The sequence below is a fragment of the Borostomias antarcticus genome (genome assembly GCF_949987555.1).
Source record: "Borostomias antarcticus genome assembly, chromosome: 26".
Lineage (NCBI taxonomy): Eukaryota > Metazoa > Chordata > Actinopteri > Stomiiformes > Stomiidae > Borostomias > Borostomias antarcticus.
In genome coordinates, this window is record NC_140259.1 from 8,516,417 (window position 1) to 8,537,018 (window position 20,602).

The window sequence follows — 20,602 nt, forward strand, 5'->3', positions numbered from 1 at the left end:
CAGGGCTGTCTTAACTCTCTCTCTCTTTCTCTCTCTGTCTGCAGAGCTGTCTTAACTCTCTCTCTCTTTCTCCTCTCTCTCTCTCTCTCTTTCTCTCTCTCTGTCTGCAGGGTTGTCTTAACTCTCTCTCTTTCTCCTCTCTCTCTCTCTCTCTTTCTCTCTCTCTCTCTGTCTGCAGTGCTGTCCTAACTCTCTCTCTCTCTCTCTCTCTCTCTCTCTCTCTCTGCAGTGCTGTCCTAGTGTCGCATAGCCAGACCTATCTCCACACTTCGTTTACGCTGTGCCAGGTCTGGCTGGACATATTACCATTCTGCCCGAATCAGATTAATTTGCGTCGCCAGTCTCGCCACTGATCGGGCACTGTGACAACGAATGACAAGGCGTCATCCTTGTAAGCGCTGAATCCGTTGAGTCAGACTAGTGCTGTCCTCACTCTCTCTCTTGCAGAGTGTGAGCTGTGAGGTGATTAACTACAGCTGTTATGTGTTGTTGTGCTGGCTTTCTCTCAGGCTGTGACATCACTCACATATCTTGCTGCTTCTAAGGCGCTTCTATGTTCTCCAAGTTGCATATGTTTTAGTCTGGTAAGAGACTGTATCAAAGTATTGGAGTTTGCATTTACTTTTTGGTCAAGAACTTTGTTCTAATGTCTTCGTATGTTCTACATTGTAGCAGGACACGTTCTGTCTCCAGCTCTCTGTGTGGACAGAGTTGACACAGTCTGTCTTCTCTAGACAGCCAGGTCTCTGTGGACAGAGCTGACAGTCTGTCTTCTCTAGGTCTGCCTGTGTCGGCCAGTCTCTTTGGCCAGGCTGTGATCACTGAGTCTGTACATAGTTAATGTCTTTCTCAGTTTCTCATCAGTCAGACTCGGATAGTTTGCCACTGTGTACTGGTATCACTGGTATCACTACTTGCAGCTATATTTTATGTATGTACTGTATTTTCTGATCCTCTCTAGTTATTTGCTATTTATTATATTTTATTATTTTAGTGCCTCTTCGCTCTCTGTACAGCACTTTGGTCAACCACGGTTGTTTTTAACCCTTTGAATACGACCACGTCACCGGAACATGTAAAAATATCTAACAAATATTTAATAATATAAAAAAAATATCTAACAAATCTAAAAAATTCCTCACTCCAACACTTGCTGAAAGCTGAGAAATTGCGCTTTCTAGTATTATAGGGAAAATCCAATTAATATTCGAAATGTTGTCACTTTATTTTCAGGGTTAAAAGGGTTAAATGTGCTTTATAAATAAAGTTTGACTTGACTTCACTAACTCTCTGTCTGTGTCTGCAGGGTGAACGAGGCCCAGTCTCGACCACGTCGGGAGTACACGCCCAAGCCCAAGCCCGTCTATGACTTCGGAGATAGCGACCAATCAAACGGCGGCTACACGACCTCGGTGGCTCCACCTGCGCGTAACTCGGGTAAGACGCGCTCACCTGCTTGATCTACTCCTACACACACACACACAGCCTATGTACACAAACACAAACACACATGTACACACACACAAGCAGACACACAAACAGACACACTTTCTTGTCTCATCATGTAAGGTTTGAAGCGTTTGTGTGTGTGTGGTGTGTGTGTGTGTGTGTGTGTGCGTGTGTGTGTGTGTGTGTGTGTGTGTGTGTGTGTGTGTGTGTACAGGAGGTGGGTCCATCATCTGTTAACTCTCTTCTCCAGTTGACCTTGTTCTTCTTCTTCCTGTCACGTCACCAGAACCTTTCCTACCTGCCAGATTGTCATTTCGGAAACACAGATTGCGTGAGTCAGACGGTTGGTGTGTGTGTGTGGGTATTTGTCAGACAGTAAGAGGATGTGTGTGTGTGTGCATGTGTGTGTGAAGGGCTAGTAACCATCATTTCCTGTTCCTGAGACAGGAAGCCAGTCACTGAGTCACTTTCTAAGTGAACAAGCGGTGGTCACTTTTGCGCCCTTTGCTCCCTGGTGGGGAGAGGCAGCGGTGTGTGTGGTCATATCTGTATGTGTCAGTTGAGCCGGGTTCCTCGCTGCCTGGCTAGTTGGAACGTTGAATGTTCTCAAAGTGGCTTTGTTGAGATTTAACTTGTCGATCGTAGCTAGTGTCTGGTCACGGCTGTGGTATGTGAACCAGCTTGAGACAGTGAAATGAATTTGTGGGGGGTCAGTCACCCCACAGGGCTGTAGTTTGTGGGGGGTTAGTCACCCCACAGGGCTGTAGTTTGTGGGGGTCAGTCACCCCACAGGGCTGTAGTTTGTGGGGGGTCAGTCACCCCACAGGGCTGTAGTTTGTGGGGGTCAGTCACCCCACAGGGCTGTAGTTTGTGGGGGGTCAGTCACCCCACAGGGCTGTAGTTTGTGGGGGGTCAGTCACCCCACAGGGCTGTAGTTTGTGGGGGGTTAGTCACCACACAGGGCTGTAGTTTGTGGGGGGTTAGTCACCCCACAGGGCTGTAGTTTGTGGGGGGTTAGTCACCCCACAGGGCTGTAGTTTGTGGGGGTCAGTCACCCCACAGGGCTGTAGTTTGTGGGGGGTTAGTCACCCCACAGGGCTGTAGTTTGTGGGGGGTTAGTCACCCCACAGGGCTGTAGTTTGTGGGGGGTTAGTCACCCCACAGGGCTGTAGTTTGTGGGGGGTTAGTCACCCCACAGGGCTGTAGTTTGACCCCAGGGGAGGGGCATGTAAACATCTTGAAAAAGAGACCGAGTGTCTCAATGGGCTTTCACCTGGTTAAATAAAGGCTGTAAACAAAATAAATAACTAAATCCAAACCCCGGTCATAATGCGCTGGTAGGGAGCTCAGAGATCTGGATGTTACTGTGGGGGGGAGGGGAGGGAGGAGAGGGGAAGCACAGGAAGAGAGGAGGGAGAAGAGAGGAGGGGGGAGGGAGGGGAACGGAGAGGAGAGGAGGAGGAGAGGAGGGGGGGAAGGGAGAGGAAGAGGAGAGGAGAGAAGAGAGGGGGGGGGGGGGGAGGGAGGGGAGAGGGAGGAGAGGAGAGGAGAGGAGAGGAGAGGAGAGGAGAGGAGAGGAGAGGAGAGGAGAGGAGAGGAGAGGAGAGGAGAGGAGAGGGAGGAGGGGAGGGGAGGGGAGGGGAGGGGAGAGGAGAGGAGAGGAGAGGAGAGGAGAGGAGAGGAGAGGAGAGGAGAGGAGAGGAGAGGAGAGGGAGGTGGTTGAGAGTCAGTGGACAGTGTCCTGCTCCCTGCTCTGCCCAGCCCCAAATCAACTGCCAACCGGGTAAACTGATACAATGAGGAAACTGTTTTGGAGACAAAAAGAATGGTCTGTGTGTGTGTGTGTGTGTGTGTGTGTGTGTGTGTGTGTGTGTGTGTGTGTGTGTGTGTGTGTGTGTGTGTGTGTGTGTGTGTGTGTGTGTGTGTGTGACTGCCTGAGGTCAGAGAGAGATAGAAAAAGAAGGGCAGAGAAAGAATTTGAGGGGGAGAGAGAGAGAGAGAGAGAGAGAGAGAGAGAGAGAGAGAGCAGATAGAGAGAGAGAGATAGAGAGAGATAGATAGAGAGAGAGAGATAGAGAGAGAGAGAGTTGTAATCAGGGTGTGATGTAGGTGGAGTAGAACATGATTGTGGGTGTACTACAGTACTAGTGGTTGTGGTGTGGTCTATGAAGGGTCTAGTGGTCGTGGTGTGGTCTATGAAGGGTCTAGTGGTTGTGGTCTATGAAGGGTCTATAGGGGTTGTGGTGTGGTCTATGAAGGGTCTCTAGGGGTTGGGGTGTGGTCTATGAAGGGTCTATAGGGGTTGGGGTGTGGTCTATGAAGGGTCTCTAGTGGTGTGGTCTATGAAGGGTCTATAGGGGTTGTGGTGTGGTCTATGAAGGGTCTCTAGGGGTTGTGGTGTGGTCTATGAAGGGTCTCTAGTGGTGTGGTCTATGAAGGGTCTCTAGGGGTTGTGGTGTGGTCTATGAAGGGTCTCTAGGGGTTGTGGTGTGGTCTATGAAGGGTCTCTAGGGGTTGTGGTGTGGTCTATGAAGGGTCTCTAGGGGTTGTGGTGTGGTCTATGAAGGGTCTCTAGGGGTTGGGGTGTGGTCTATGAAGGGTCTCTAGTGGTTGTGGTCTATGAAGGGTCTCTAGGGGTTGTGGTGTGGTCTATGAAGGGTCTCTAGGGGTTGGGGTGTGGTCTATGAAGGGTCTCTAGGGGTTGGGGTGTGGTCTATGAAGGGTCTGGATGCAGACCAGGTGTGTGGTAACCGTGGTTACTACTGATGCGCATGTGTGTTAATACTTCCTGCTCTTTCCTCACACACCAACGTTCCGCTGCCATAGTCTCCTGCCCCGTCAGACTGGAACCGATGTGGGCGGCCTTCTAGCATGTTCCGCCTGTGCGTCTGTGCGTTTCACCACGTCCCGTTACGGTCTGTTTGTTTGACCCTGTTGTTGTTGTTGTTGTGCTCTCTACGGTCTGTTTGTTTAACCCTGTTGTTGTTGTTGTTGTTGTGCTCTCTGCAGTCTGTTTGTTTGACCCTGTTGTTGTTGTTGTTGTTGTTGTTGTTGTTGTGCTCTCTGCAGTCTGTTTGTTTCACCCTGTTGTTGTTGTTGTTGTGCTCTCTACGGTCTGTTTGTTTTACCCTGTTATTGTTGTTGTTGTTGTTGTGCTCTCTACGGTCTGTGTGTTTCACCCTGTTGTTGTTGTTGTTGTGCTCTCTACGGTCTGTTTGTTTCACCCTGTTGTTGTTGTTGTGCTCTCTACGGTCTGTTTGTTTGACCCTGTTGTTGTTGTTGTTGTTGTGCTCTCTACGGTCTGTTTGTTTTACCCTGTTGTTGTTGTTGTTGTTGTGCTCTCTACGGTCTGTTTGTTTGACCCTGTTGTTGTTGTTGTTGTTGTGCTCTCTACGGTCTGTTTGTTTTACCCTGTTGTTGTTGTTGTTGTTGTGCTCTCTACGGTCTGTTTGTTTTACCCTGTTGTTGTTGTTGTTGTTGTGCTCTCTGCGGTGTGCTACAAGCTAACTGACTGCTGTGTGAAACGCTGACACCAGAGTGGAGATCTGTTCTAATGTTCTAATGTTACACACATCCATCTATCTGCTCTCTCCCTCTCTCCTGCCATTGTTCTCTCGCTCTCTCTCCCCTCTCTCTCTCTCCGTCTCCCCCTCTCTCTGTTAATGTGTGTGTGTGTGTGTGTGTGTGTGTGTGTGTGTGTGTGTGTGTGTGTGTGTGTGTGTGTGTGTGTGCGTGTGTGTGTTTCAGCCTCAGAGCAGCCGTGCTGTAAGGCTCTGTACGACTTCGAGCCGGAGAACGAGGGCGAGCTGGGCTTCAAGGAGGGCGACGTCATCACCCTGACCAATCAGATCGACGAGAACTGGTACGAGGGCATGCTGCACGGCCAATCAGGATTCTTCCCTCTCAACTACGTGGAGGTGGTGGTGCCCCTGTCTCACTAGAGAGAGAGAGAGGGCTGAGAGAGGGCTGAGAGAGGGAGGGAGGGAGGAGATGAGGAACCTGTCGAATATGCCAGACAGTCTTCATCGTCCTCTTTATCGTCATCATCGTCGTCCCTTCGTCATCTGCATCTCCGGAGCGACAAACGCAGGGGAACTCAGAAGACGGAGAACATTCCAGATCAGAACCCTCTGCCCCCCAGCCCTGTTGACAAGGAAGAAGAAGTGAATATGGAACCTCCTCCTGAGGGATGAGAGAATGGACAGAATGTCTCCCCACACACGGGGGGGACGTTTAGGCCAACGAACCCCGGGAACGAGACCCCCGCCCCCGCCTTGCTTTAAATGTTAGGGTTAGTCCTTTGTTCAGCTACCTTGTAGAAAAGATTTGAGACGTCTGTCAGAATCTTATTATCTAGCGTTTAGTGTTTTTGTAAGATATATGTCAACAGAACAACATGTACCGGACACCAACGTATCAGTTCAGCTGGCCTCTGAGTTTTCCCTGCAAAACACACACCATGTCCCTCGGTCCCAAACGTATTTTATCCAGGACTGGAGACAGATCGTGTACATTTCAACTTGGACTGAATATCTTCTGTGTCCCAACTCTTTCACAGCGCCTCAAACTGAACAATGCTCTAATGGCCCCCCCTGCTGGTCAGGAGTGGAAACACCTCTATGTGAAGTCTTGCTGTTGTGGTGCCTGGCAGGACTGTAGCTAGGCCTGGATAGAGATGCCCCCCTCCCACCACCCCCACTATACCCCTCCCTCTGCCCCCCCCACCCGTCCCATGAAGAGGGAGGAGTCAGGTACGTCATACCTGTGGCTCCAGCACGCCTCGGAGCAGCTTTGGCTCCATGTTGGCGCCCGGCACAGATAGAACGCCAAACAAACATGGCCTACCTGACGTTTCCTCCTTCACACGCTGTCGTAGTTCCACTGTGTCACCGTAGTGTCACCAGCCCTGTGGAGTCGTGTGATAGCAATGGGCTAAAGTACATGAGCTCAAATGGTAATGTGCACCTTGGACCCAAAATGAGATTGATTTGATGGTGTGGGTGTGTGTGCGTGTGTGTGTGTGTGTGTGTGTGTGTGTGTGTGTGTGTGTCTGTGTGTGTGTGTGAGACAAACTGAAGCGTCTATTTAGTTTTCAGCCCAGGAAACAAATCCAACGGGGGCGGCTGTAGCTCAGACGGTAGAGCGGGTCGTTCAGTGATCGAAGGGTCAGCGGTTCGAATCCCGGCTCCGACTGTCCACATGTCGAAGTGTCCTTGAGCAAGACACCTAACCCCAAATTGCTCCCAATGAGCAGGTTAGCACCTTGCACGGCAGCTACCGCCATTGGGGTGTGAATGTGTGTGTGAATGTATGTGTGAATGGGTGAATGAGAGGCCATTGTAAAGCGCTTTGAGTGCCGCTAAGGTGGAAAAGCGCTATATAAGTGCAGTTCATTTACCATTTAATCTGGTCTCATCTGTTCAGTAGAGGAGACAGACAGAAGCTCATACTGAAACTGATGTCTCATTATAGCCCTACCGTGCATGGTGGTTTAACATGCCTGATGTGTGGTTATAGGCCTCGGCCCAGGCATGTTCTCTGGTGAATAACCTCTGCTTTACACACCCAGCCTCTGTGTCCCATATAGCTGCTCTGCTCTGTTCTGACCCTACCAAGCACCTGTTGGTCTGAGTGCCTCTGCAGGAGGCTGCTGGCAGCCACCCTGTCTCTGTCTCTGTCTATCTCTCTCTCTCTCTCTCTCACACACACACATATGCATGCATATAGGTGTGTTTTCATGTCCCTGTGCAGGGCTAGGGACAGTATGAGACTGTGAAGATCTCTTGTGTCAGTAGGGGTGCCATTTAGATTTTATTAACCCCGAACCCCTCCCTCTTCACCCCTCTCCCTCCGCCGGGTCTATTCCGTGGCCAGATCTCAAACCTCTGTCCTCACCTCCTCGTCCTGTCTCCTCACCTCCTTATGTCCTGTTTCCTCACAACCTCATGTGCCATTCAATTCACCGGTCTGGAGAGACTCCACCTCCCTCTCCTCTCTCTCCACCTCCCTCCCTCTCCTCTCTCTCCACCTCCCTCCCTCTCCTCTCTCCAGCTCCCTTCCTCCGTCTCTCACCTCTCTCCCTCTCTCCACCTCCCTCCCTCTCCTCTCTCTCCACCTCCCTCCCTCTCCTCTCTCTCCACCTCCCTCCCTCTCCTCTCTCCACCTCCCTCCCTCTCTTCTCTCTCCACCTCCCTCTCCTCTCTCTCCAGCTCCCTCCCTCTCCTCTCTCTCCACCTCCCACCCCTCTGGTCCTCCTCTTCCTAGCGAGCAGAGCGCTCAACAGAGAGCCTACTTCCTGGACCACACAGAGCAGTTCCCCCCAAAATACGCCCTCCATAAGTCTGCTGGTTTCCTCAGGAGGGAGAGACTCACCAGGACCGGTCTCTTCCTAGCCAGCCACTCCTCTGCTTCTCCGGCGCTTTGTGGTGTAACACTACGCACACATGTACAGACCCGCGTGTGCACCTGCGCCTTCACGACACTACTACACTTTTTAAAAAGAGTTATTTGTATCTAATCCGTTATCGAAGAGGGACAGAATTATCTTTTGAGAAAACATAATTCTGGCACTCGATTAGTATTCCTTTTTATATATGAAACCTTAAGAAAATGTTTTAAATTAATCTTTGCATGTAGCTCTATACCATACCTTGTAAATGTGTCTGTTAGTTGAGGTTTTTCTTCGTTACTCTGGGTATGTCACGAACACAGAGCCGAACCATGATGTTCTCTCATGAATTATCAGTTTGTACTTTCCTCTCATCCCGTTTCCCCGTTCTCCCTTTGAATAAAGAAATGGAGAAAAAAAAAGAATCTTTGTCTCTTTATTTCCCCTTCGTTACGTGTTTTTTTTTTTTTATTGTATACAAAAATGTAGAACCTTTTTCAGAACGTCTCCACAACCAGTTTTTTAATCAGCTGGGTACCGGCATGGCTCTACTGCAGCCATCAGCGTCAGCCGTCGACATTCTACCCCAGGCTGGCATTCTACCCCGGGACATTCTACCCCAGGCTGGCATTCTACCCCGGGACATTCTACCCCAGGCTGGCATTCTACCCCTGGGACATTCTACCCCCGGGACATTCTACCCCCGGACATTCTACCCCTGGGACATTCTACCCCCGGGACATTCTACCCCCGGACATTCTACCCCAGGCTGGCATTCTACCCCGGGACATTCTACCCCCGGGACATTCTACCCCAGGCTGGCATTCTACCCCGGGACATTCTACCCCAGGCTGGTATTCTACCCCGGGACATTCTACCCCCGGGACATTCTACCCCAGGCTGGCATTCTACCCCGGGACATTCTACCCCCGGGACATACTACCCCAGGCTGGCATTCTACCCCGGGACATTCTACCCCAGGCTGGCATTCTACCCCGGGACATTCTACCCCAGGCTGGCATTCTACCCCCGGGACATTCTACCCCAGGCTGGCATTCTACCCCCGGGACATTCTACCCCAGGCTGGCATTCTACCCCGGGACATTCTACCCCAGGCTGGCATTCTACCCCCGGGACATTCTACCCCAGGCTGGCGCCTCCTACTGTAGAGGAGGAGTAGACAAATGCCTCAGGCCTCCACCTCGCAAAACTGTTTTTTTTTTTAACTCTCTAAAAAGTGTCAACATTCTCATTGGTTACAGTACGTGCCAATCAAAAACCAATCAAAATCGCATTTTGAAGACCCCCCCCCAGCAATAGATTGATGATTGTCTGAGGCTCTAACCGAATGTGATACTCGGGTCATCACTTCAAGTGCATCACTGTTGTTGATGACAGCCGTTACGATGGGATGACGGCACCTCAGGTCTTTATTGCTTGATGGTTGGTGGGACTTATCTCAATCTCAAATGGGGGCCACAGAAATTTGTGCCTGGGGCCTCCAAAAGTCTAGAGCCGGCCCTGATTCTACCGTCAACAATCAAGAAATGAAACTGCAGCTCTTAACTGACGCTGGTGTTGAATGTGACGCAATAGCTACATTAGAGCTGCTGTTATTAATTACAGTGGATTGGTTCCCTGTTTCAGACGGATGAGAGCCGTAGTGGAGCCAGAGGATCGTCGTCCTCCTGGGACGAGAGCAGACAGAGAGCACACAGAGTCTGGGGTAAATAGTTCCAGTGTGTTTTAATGAACAGTTACTCAGCAGTTAAAAGGCGTTGTGATCCGTGCGTCCCACGGACCACGACCAGGTTAGATACAGCACAAGGAGGAAGAGGACGAGGAAGATCCTTGTTTTCGTGACGACTAGGACAGTGCACATTCAGCTAACAGTCTGACTGGTGTCCAAGCCAGGACACACACACACACACACACACACACAAAGGTCCACCAGTAAAAGCCCAGTGTGCACGCACACTCACAGTACACTCACACTCCCTGGGTCAGCTGGCTACACACACACACACACACACCCTGGGTCAGCTCAGTGTGTGCCGGTCAGCTGGCTGTAGACATGCTCCAGGATCTGGGAGTAGGCCTGGTCCTTGGGGGCGTGGCCACCTAGGGAACCCTGGGGGAGATAACCAATCAGGTGAGGTAAAACTGAATGTGATGGACATGCCATCTAGATTTGATTTCATTAGTGTAGGAAGGCCTGAGGATGCCAGCGGTAGTCCATGTGACTGTACCTTGATCTTTTCCATCATGGTGGTGTCTGGACACCAGAACTGGTTGAATTGGACCAGGTCCGGAGCTCCTCTATAGAAGTCCACCAGCAGCATCTGCAGAACCCAGCAAGAACGCACAGAACCCAATGAGAACACGTAGAACCCAGTGAGACATTGGGCTGAACGTAGGGGTTGGACCTTGGGACAGTTAGGGTCAGGGTGAGGGAAAGGGAGGATTAGGGTGACACTAGAGGGACAGTTAGGGTCAGGGTGAGGGAAAGGGAGGATTAGGGTGACACTAGAGGGACAGTTAGGGTCAGGGTGAGAGAAAGGGAGGATCAGGGTGACACCAGGGACAGTCAGGGTGAGAGAAAGAGAGGATTAGGGTGACACTAGGGACAGTTAGGGTCAGGGTGAGAGAAAGGGAGGATTAGGGTGACACTAGAGGGACAGTTAGGGTCAGGGTGAGAGAAAGGGAGGATCAGGGTGACACCAGGGACAGTCAGGGTGAGAGAAAGAGAGGATTAGGGTGACACTAGGGACAGTTAGGGTCAGGGTGAGAGAAAGGGAGGATTAGGGTGACACTAGGGACAGTTAGGGTCAGGGTGAGAGAAAGGGAGGATTAGGGTGACACTAGGGACAGTTGGGGTCAGGGTGAGAGAAAGGGAGGATCAGGGTGACACTAGGGACAGTTGGGGTCAGGGTGAGAGAAAGGGAGGATTAGGGTGACACTAGAGGGACAGTTAGGGTCAGGGTGAGAGAAAGGGAGGATTAGGGTGACACTAGGGACAGTTAGGGTCAGGGTGAGAGAAAGGGAGGATTAGGGTGACACTAGGGACAGTTAGGGTCAGGGTGAGAGAAAGGGAGGATTAGGGTGACACTAGGGACAGTTAGGGTCAGGGTGAGAGAAAGGGAGGATCAGGGTGACACTAGGGACAGTTAGGGTCAGGGTGAGAGAAAGGGAGGATTAGGGTGACACTAGGGACAGTTAGGGTCAGGGTGAGAGAAAGAGAGATCAGGGTGACACTAGGGACAGTTAGGGTCAGGGTGAGAGAGTCTTGATTCTGGTGAAGAGGTGCTGGCTGGGCTAGAGGACGTAGCTAGAGGTCAAAGTTCGGGTGTTGTGGTTACCGCGGTCGCTAGGTGAGCGTTTACCATCTCGTTGAGCACGTCGCTGGTCAGGAAGTTGTCCTGGACGTACGTCACCTCCACCGCCACCGGGATGCCGTAGTCGTTAGGGCGTTGCTACGGCGACAAGAGTGGATGTGGAAGATCAGAAATATGGCGGTCAGAAATACCGGAGAACGACGGTCGGGTTGGACAGATCAAAAGATGTCTCCGTTTTTTTTTTGCTTCTGGAAACACCTGCTGTTTTGTGTAGCTCCAGTGTGAAGGAGGTAAGCTAAGAGGAGGGTTACACCTTGGTCTCTCACCTCTGGAGGAGGCACCACCCAGAACGGCGTGATGGTGGATGCCACACCCTGGTTGCCATGGTAATAGGGACCTTAAAAAAAGAGAGAGACTGGTCAGGGATGTGAACGTACAGAAAAATATCACCTGACCATGACAGAACACCCTGGGCCCCATAACATAACCCCATATCCCATAACATAACCCCAGAATCCATAACATAACCCCAGATCCCAACCCCGTAAGCACTGGACACTTCAGAGGACCCTGCATAAATTGCATCTCAAGTGGCTAACCTTCCAATAAATAAATAAATCCCATAACAACTCCAGATCCCACAACACAACCCCTGAAACCAGGACCAACACCCCCTACAGCCCAGCCCCAACACCCCAGACCCCCCAACGTAACCCTACATCCCAGCCACCAGCCCCAACACCCCAGACCCCCCAACGTAACCCTACATCCCAGCCACCAGCCCCAACACCCCAGACCCCCCAACGTAACCCTACATCCCAGCCACCAGCCCCAACACCCCAGACCCCCCAACGTAACCCTACATCCCAGCCCCAACACCCCAGACCCCCCAACGTAACCCTACATCCCAGCCCCAACACCCCAGACCCCCCAACGTAACCCTACATCCCAGCCACCAGCCCCAACACCCCAGACCCCCCAACGTAACCCTACATCCCAGCCACCAGCCCCAACACCCCAGACCCCCCAACGTAACCCTACATCCCAGCCCCAACACCTCAGACCCCCCAACGTAACCCTACATCCCAGCCCCAACACCCCAGACCCCCCAACGTAACCCTACATCCCAGCCACCACCCCCAACACCCCAGACCCCCCAACGTAACCCTACATCCCAGCCCCAACACCCCAGACCCCCCAACGTAACTCTACATCCCAGCCACCAGCCCCAAAACCCCAGACCCCCCAACGTAACCCTACATCCCAGCCACCAGCCCCAACACCCCAGACCCCCCAACGTAACCCTACATCCCAGCCACCAGCCCCAACACCCCAGACCCCCCAACGTAACCCTACATCCCAGGCCCCAGACCCAACACCCCAGACCCCCCAACGTAACCCTACATCCCAGCCACCACCCCCAACACCCCAGACCCCCCAACGTAACCCTACATCCCAGCCACCACCCCCAACACCCCAGACCCCCCAACGTAACCCTACATCCCAGCCCCAACACCCCAGACCCCCCAACGTAACCCTACATCCCAGCCACCAGCCCCAACACCCCAGACCCCCCAACGTAACCCTACATCCCAGCCCCAACACCCCAGACCCCCCAACGTAACCCTACATCCCAGCCCCAACACCCCAGACCCCCCAACGTAACCCTACATCCCAGCCACCAGCCCCAACACCCCAGACCCCCCAACGTAACCCTACATCCCAGCCCCAACACCCCAGACCCCCCAACGTAACCCTACATCCCAGCCACCAGCCCCAACACCCCAGACCCCCCAACGTAACCCTACATCCCAGCCCCAACACCCCAGACCCCCCAACGTCACCCTACATCCCAGCCACCAGCCCCAACACCCCAGACCCCCCAACGTCACCCTACATCCCAGCCACCAGCCCCAACACCCCAGACCCCCCAACGTAACCCTACATCCCAGCCCCAACACCCCAGACCCCCCAACGTAACCCTACATCCCAGCCACCAGCCCCAACACCCCAGACCCCCCAACGTAACCCTACATCCCAGCCACCAGCCCCAACACCCCAGACCCCCCAACGTAACCCTACATCCCAGCCACCAGCCCCAACACCCCAGACCCCCCAACATAACCCTACATCCCAGCCACCAGCCTCAACACCCCAGACCCCCCAACGTAACCCTACATCCCAGCCCCAACACCCCAGACCCCCCAACGTAACCCTATATCCCAGCCACCAGCCCCAACACCCCAGACCCCCCAACGTAACCCTACATCCCAGCCCCAACACCCCAGACCCCCCAACGTAACCCTACATCCCAGCCACCAACCCCAACACCCCAGACCCCCCAACGTAACCCTACATCCCAGGCCCTAGACACCAGACCCCCCAACGTAACCCTACATCCCAGGCCCAACACCCCAGACCCCCCAACGTAACCCTACATCCCAGCCCCAACACCCCAGACCCCCCAACGTAACCCTACATCCCAGCCCCAACTCCCCAGACCCCCCAACGTCACCCTACATCCCAGGCCCAACACCCCAGACCCCCCAACGTAACCCTACATCCCAGGCCCAACACCCCAGACCCCCCAACGTAACCCTACATCCCAGCCCCAACACCCCAGACCCCCCAACGTAACCCAGCGCCCCAACACCCCAGACCCCCCAACGTAACCCAGCGCCCCAACACCCCAGACCCCCCAACGTAACCCTACATCCCAGCCACCAGCCCCAACTCAGAGCCTGCCTCACCCCAGACCCTACCACAGATGAGGCCCAGGCAGGGCTGGAAGCCGTTGCTGCTGCCCTGCAGCCGGAGCTGGTGGTCCATCTGGGAGTCGATGTCCTGCAGGGAGGGCAGGGCGGGCCCACGCGGGTGGCTGTGGTACCAGCCCACCAATGACAGCCCTCGCATGAACAAGTTCTGGCAGATCTGGCAACGCCATTGGACGAGAGAGAGAGAGAGAGAGACAGAGGGAGAAAGAAAGAGAGATTAGTGGTCATACTACATGTGAGCCATTGAATGAATCAGTTATTGAATGAGTGAATAAATGAGTGAGGGAGTGAATGAATGAATGAATGAATGAATGAATGAATGAATGAATGAATGAATGAATGAATTAAGGAATATGATAGAGATTCCTTTAGGTCAGCTGCACTGCAAGACTGACAGGTTCTCGATCTTAGATGTTCTAAGGTATTGTAAGATGTTCTAAGGTTTTGTAAGATGTTCTCAAATGGTCTCTCAGGTGTTCCTTACCTCCTCTTCCACAGCGGAGGCGGTGTCTCGGTCTCCCAGCCGCGTGCGACAGGGGAACGCCCTCAGAACCGTCAGCACTGGGCAACACAGAAGAAGAGGGAGGAGCTTAGTGTAGGAGCAGTTTTATGTTCCATGTTCCATGTTTTATGTTCCATGTTTCCAAGTTCCATGTTTAATGACCATCACTGTGAGGGAGCTGGCCACTAGTTACTGTACTTGTGTTGTGTGTTTACTGTGTGTGTGTGTGTGTGTGTGTGTGTGTGTGTGTGTGTGTGTGTGTGTGTGTGTGTGTGTGTGTGTGATGCGTCAGTGCAGTAGATCTGTGGTAGTAGTTCTTGTAGCATGCTGCTTCTTCTTGCTACTCTGCTTTCAGCTACTGCCACCAGCTAGCCCTCCACCCGCTAGCCCTCCACCAGCTAGCCCTCCACCAGCTAGCCCTCCATCAGCTAGCCCTCCTCACAGGGGGGGGAAGAGAAGCTGAGTGCGTCGGTCTCCTGTCGGTACAATGCTGCTCCACCATCAAGACTCCTACAGTGCCTCCTAGTGGCCACACACGGTAACTGGGTACCTTGTGGTCCCAGGCTTAACTGTAGGGGATCTCGGAGCAACGGTGGGCCCCAGAGACGAGGGGTGCAGGCCCATGTTATGTGTTTACTGTAGTTACTGTACCCATGTTATGTGTTTACTGTAGTGACTGCACTCACATTGTGTGTTTACTGTAGTGACTGTACCCATGTTATGTGTTTACTGTAGTGACTGTACCCATGTTATGTGTTTACTGTAGTTACTGTACTCACGTTGTGTGTTTACTGTAGTTACTGTACCCATGTTATTGTTTACTGTAGTTACTGTACTCACGTTGTGTGTTGGTGTCCCAGCGTCCACCCAGGTATCCCACCACCTCGCTGGTGGTCAGGTGACAGTGGAAGTCCTGATGAGGTCACACACACACGTACAGGATGACCTAGTGAGCCCCAACTGACCAAACATGTCCATTATCGGGCCAGTACTACAGTAGGTACTATGAATACACCACTGTTCCGCACATGAGCTATTTTGGGGTTCAGCGTCTTGCTCAAGGAACGCTTGTTAATTATTTCTGCGTCTTTTCATTGGTCCACATTAAACAAACCCTGTGCTTAACTGAGATTGTAGGAACGCTATAACCACAGAATTAAACAGAAACAGGTAAGGTTGCATTTTCCAGCTCGGATTCCACATTATTACATGGAAACTACTGTCTCTGTTTCCTTGCAACAAATAATGGACTTACAGTAAATAGGATGTTTGATAAATAACATCTTAAGTAAATAGAGTAAATAGGTAAATAAGTAAAGAGAAGAAGGGACTGGGCTGTGTAACTACAGAACACAGGTAACTACTACTAGTAACTAGTAACTATGGTAATTGTTAGTAATTTATTGGTAGTAGTGTAGATATTACCATGGTATTATCCTGTTATTACTGAGCTGTAATTGTAAGTGTGTTTTAGAGATGAATATCATGCGTTCAGGGTAATCATGCGTCCAGGGTGCAGTAGTCTGTTGGTAGAGAGGGTCGTTCAATGATCGAAGGATCGGCGGTTCGAATCCCAGCTCCGACTATCCACATGTCGAAGTGTCCTTCAGCAAGACACCTAACCCCAAATTGCTCCCAATGAGCAGGTTAGCACCTTGCATGGCAGCTACCGCCATTGGTGTGTGAGTGTGTGTGTGAATAGGTGAATGAGAGGCCATTGTAAAGCGCTTTGAGTGCCGCTAAGGTGGAAAAGCGCTATATAAGTGCAGTCCGTGTACCATTTACCATCACAGGTGCTCTGCAGCCGGCTGGCGTGGGATCAACTCACCATGAGGAGCAGCACGTTGCTGGACACGGCCACGTTGAACGGCTGGAAGCGGTTGATGGCTGAGAAGGCCGATAGCTCCACCAGGGTGTGGGGGTCCCTGGGGTGAGATAAAAGGTTAGGCGTGCACATGAACTCTAACCTTTTCAGGTACACACACACACAAACGCACGCACACACACAGAGTCCTCGGTAAGTTTCATCCAATAGAACAAGCGCTGTGTCTGCAGAGGGATGAATGGTACGACCCAGCGCTGTGTCTGCAGAGGGATGAATGGTACGACCCAGCGCTGTGTCTGCAGAGGGATGAATGGTACGACCCAGCGCTGTGTCTGTAGAGGGATGAATGGTACGACCCAGCGCTGTGTCTGCAGAGGGATGAATGGTACGACCCAGCGCTGTGTCTGCAGAGGGATGAATGGTACGACCCAGCGCTGTGTGTGCAGAGGGATGAATGGTACGACCCAGCGCTGTGTCTGCAGAGGGATGAATGGTACGACCCTGAATGGTACGACCCAGCGCTGTGTCTGCGGAGGGATGAATGGTACGACCCAGCGGAGCTGCACAGTACCTGGCGGTGTCTCTGGGCCCCAGGGTGCAGTATCTCACAGGGATCCTCTCTCTGTCCCCTCTCCTGGGCAGCAGGCTGATGTCTGAGGAGAAGAGAGACGTCAGAGAGACGTCAGAGAGACGTCTCTCCACACTGTGAAATGTGATGTAGTCTCCAGGCCTCCAAATGTGGATAGATTAGCCTAGATTAGAGCGAAGGTTAACCTCAGAGAGACCAGCCGAGACCAGAGCGGAGGTTAGCGTCTCACCGTGCAGCTCAGGCTTGGTCTTCCTGCTCTTGTCTTCCGCCAGCACCACGGTCTTCCCCTCCTCCTCCTCCTCGTCTCCCAGATCATCATCCTCTCCTTCGCTGATCAGGCTCTGGCATGACACAGGTTAATATGTTAACACTCACCGCTCCCCCCTCCTCCTCCTCCTCCTCCTCCTTCTCCCTCCTCCATCCTTACCTCCTTCTCCTCCTCCTGTCCTCCTCCTCCATCCTTCCCTCCTTCTCCTCCTCCTTCTCCCTCCTCCATCCTTCCCTCCTTCTCCTCCTCCTCCTTCCCCCTCCTCCATCCTTCCCTCCTTCTCCTAACGCCTCCTTCCCCCCCCTCCATCCTTCCCTCCTTCTCCTCCTCCTCCTTCCCCCTCCTCCATTCTTCCCTCCTTCTCCTCCTCCTGTCTTCCCCCTCCTCCATCCTTCCCTCCTCCTCCTCCTCCTGTCATCCTCCTCCTTCCCCCTCCTCCATCCTTCCCTCCTTCTCCTCCTCCGTCCCCCTCCTCTATCCTTCCCTCCTTCTCCTCCTCCTGTCCTCCTCCTCCTTCCCCCTCCTCCATCCTTCCCTCCTTCTCCTCCTCCTGTCCTCCTCCTCCTCCATCCTTCCCTCCTTCTCCTCCTCCTGTCCTCCTATTTCCCCTCCTCCTCCTCCCCCCCTCTCCTCCTCCTCCCTCTCACCATGTCGGCGCTGGGCTGGTACTTGTGCAGCCAGCTGGTCTTGTACTGGACCAGCTTCTGGCCCCGGTAGCGCACCGAGGCCCAGCCACAGCCCGACTTCTTGGCCGGGTTGACCAGGCGTTTGCAGTGGGTGGCCCAGGCGCTGGGGGAGTTGAAGATCTGACCCGTCTCCACCCAGCGGATCTTCCCATCGGTCAGCAGGTCGCCCACAAACTTCTTACCCTGCCAGGACGGAGAGAGGGATGGGGAGAGAGAGAGAGAGAGAGAGAGGGATGGGGAGAGAGAGAGAGAGAGAGAGAGGGAGAGAGAGAGAGATGGGGAGAGAGAGAAAGAGAGATGGGGAGAGAGAGAGAGAGAGAGAGAGAGATGGGGAGAGAGAGAAAGAGAGATGGGGAGAGAGAGAGAGAGAGAGAGAGATGGGGAGAGAGACAGAGAGAGAGAGAGATGGGGAGAGAGAGAGAGAGATGGGGAGAGAGAGAGAGAGATGTGGAGAGAGAGAGAGAGAGAGAGAGAGAGAGAGAGAGAGATGTGGAGAGTGTTATTACTGTGTTATTACCAGGTAGTGTATAGAGAGTGTTATTACCAGGTAGTGTATAGAGAGTGTTATTACTGTGTTATTACCAGGTAGTGTATAGAGAGTGTTATTACTGTGTTATTACCAGGTAGTGTATAGATTGTTATTACTGTGTTATTACCAGGTAGTGTATAGAGAGTGTTATTACTGTGTTATTACCAGGTAGTGTATAGAGAGTGTTATTACTGTGTTATTACCAGGTACAGTAGTGTATAGAGTGTTATTACTGTGTTATTACCAGGTAGTGTATAGAGTGTTATTACTGTGTTATTACCAGGTAGTGTATAGAGTGTTATTACTGTGTTATTACCAGGTAGTGTATAGAGAATGTTATTACTGTGTTATTACCAGGTACAGTAGTGTATAGAGAGTGTTATTACCGTGTTATTACCAGGTAGTGTATAGAGAGTGTTATTACTGTGTTATTACCAGGTAGGTAGTGTATGGAGAGTGTTATTACTGTGTTATTACCAGGTAGTGTATAGAGAGTGTTATTACTGTGTTATTACCAGGTAGTGTATAGAGAGTGTTATTACTGTGTTATTACCAGGTAGTGTATAGAGAGTGTTATTACTGTGTTATTACCAGGTACAGTAGTGTATAGAGAGTGTTATTACTGTGTTATTACCAGGTAGTGTATAGAGTGTTATTACTGTGTTATTACCAGGTAGTGTATGGAGAGTGTTATTACTGTGTTATTACCAGGTAGTGTATAGAGAGTGTTATTACTGTGTTATTACCAGGTAGTGTATAGAGAGCACCCCATCGCCCGGCTCCACAAGGCCGTCCTTCAGCAGGACTCGGAGGGTGATGCCCCGCCTCGTCAGCAGGGAGCCCCGCCCACACGAGCTCCTTAGCTCCGCCTCCTCTCCTCCACTCAGGTCCTCCTCCTCCTCCTCGCCTCCCTCCTCCACCACCTGTGGAGACGAGGGCAGCTCCGAGCCTGAGGAGAGACACACACAAGAAGCGGTCACACATATGCACGCGTGCGCACTCCCCCGACACACACACACACACACACACACACAGAGACTGTGCACGGTAGGAAATAACAGCTCTTAAATAGTCCTCAGGTCCAGACCCTGTTATTGTTATTATAGCTGAGGTACAGTAGTCATGGCCACTAGGGTGGTGAGCAGGTGTTAGAGAGCCACTTCACAAGTCATCAATCAGTGTCTACTGTTGTGCTCTTGAGCAAGGCACTTAACGCCAACTAGCTAATTGGCAGTCACTTTGGGATAAAAGCATCTGCTAAATGACTAAATTGAGAACACACACAAACACATGCTGCATAGCCTGCTGTCTGATAGAGGGACTGTTCCATTTACAGAGTAGCTATATACATGCATCTAGATGATATCGTCCATGTGATATCTTTGACAGATTCGATGTCAGCATCACATGATAAGACTACATGAATCCAATAACTTGAATCTGAGGTCAAGTTGATCAGGTCACTCACCTGGAGGTCAAGTATCTACCATGCCGCTTACCAGTGACCAGTGTCTCTTTATGCCATCTGCATGTGTAGTAGATATTGCAGCGGGGTTGAATGGACCAAAGCCTAATCACTGTTTGTATGGCCCTCGTTAAGGGAACACCATTTCTAAATATACCCTTATTCAACCGGCTGAAATATCATAACACGAATGTAATTCCACGGGATTACTGAATATTAATTCAATCGGCCTTTATTAATTGCCTTTATTAAAAGATTAAATGATCAGGCTTTGTTTTTAGGTATTCTGCAGCCTCTTCCACGGCGAGCCGAGGCCTGGCGTGTAGCATATCTCATATCTGCCAGAATAATAATTAAAATCTGCTTTATCTTTCTCACCCATAATTCGGAAAGCGTCGGAAAGCGGTTTACATCCAACTCCGTCAAATGCCTTTCTGTTCGCGGCACTTTGAAGCTGTGCTTAGAATATTATAGTCTATATTTTTTACCAATAAACCACAGTTCGTCACACAGGCTATTATAGAAAAAGAGAAAATGAAGGCGCCTGTGTCTGCGGTGTAGTTTCCTTGTTGTGTTGCTTTAATGTCAGTTCCCCTCCCCTTTCTCTCTCTCTCTCCATACTCCCGTCCTTCTCTCTCCCCCTCTCTGACCGTCTCTCTCTCTCTCTCTCTCTCTCTCTCTCTCTCTCTCTCTCTCTCTCTCTCTCTCCACGCGGCACCGGCTATCCGCTTTAAAAACAGTGGAATTAGAAATCCATAAATGATGTGCAATTAGATCATATATAATCTGATT

The 20,602-nt window shown here is 51.7% G+C and overlaps 2 protein-coding genes across 3 annotated transcripts in view; one reads left to right on the plus strand and one right to left on the minus strand.

Moving 5' to 3' along the window:
- The window catches only part of sh3gl1b (SH3-domain GRB2-like 1b), a gene marked incomplete at its 3' end in the record, with an annotated part of 15,821 nt that extends 10,431 nt beyond the window's left edge, over positions 1–5,390 (plus strand). Inside the window, exons 8-9 of the mRNA XM_084458999.1 lie at positions 1,307–1,437; positions 5,197–5,390. Coding sequence (XP_084315125.1) covers positions 1,307–1,437; positions 5,197–5,390 — 325 coding nt within the window. The remainder of the gene's footprint in view (positions 1–1,306; positions 1,438–5,196) is intronic.
- A 4,169-nt stretch (positions 5,391–9,559) lies between these two features.
- mpnd (MPN domain containing) lies at positions 9,560–20,337 on the minus strand. 2 transcript variants are annotated; one of them, XM_084458997.1, is made up of 13 exons: positions 20,189–20,337; positions 19,092–19,294; positions 17,778–17,999; positions 17,092–17,203; positions 16,845–16,926; positions 16,277–16,373; positions 15,289–15,361; positions 14,431–14,507; positions 13,935–14,103; positions 11,499–11,569; positions 11,221–11,310; positions 10,087–10,179; positions 9,560–9,968 (listed from the first exon to the last, which is right to left on the minus strand). In XM_084458997.1, exons 1-13 carry the CDS (start codon positions 20,190–20,192, stop codon positions 9,882–9,884), a joined length of 1,380 nt encoding a protein of 459 aa, XP_084315123.1. In that variant the 5' UTR covers positions 20,193–20,337; the 3' UTR covers positions 9,560–9,881. The 2 variants fall into 2 exon arrangements, with proteins under 2 accessions (XP_084315123.1, XP_084315122.1); XM_084458996.1 differs by having other exon boundaries at positions 13,923–14,103.
- Positions 20,338–20,602: the final 265 nt, after the last annotated feature.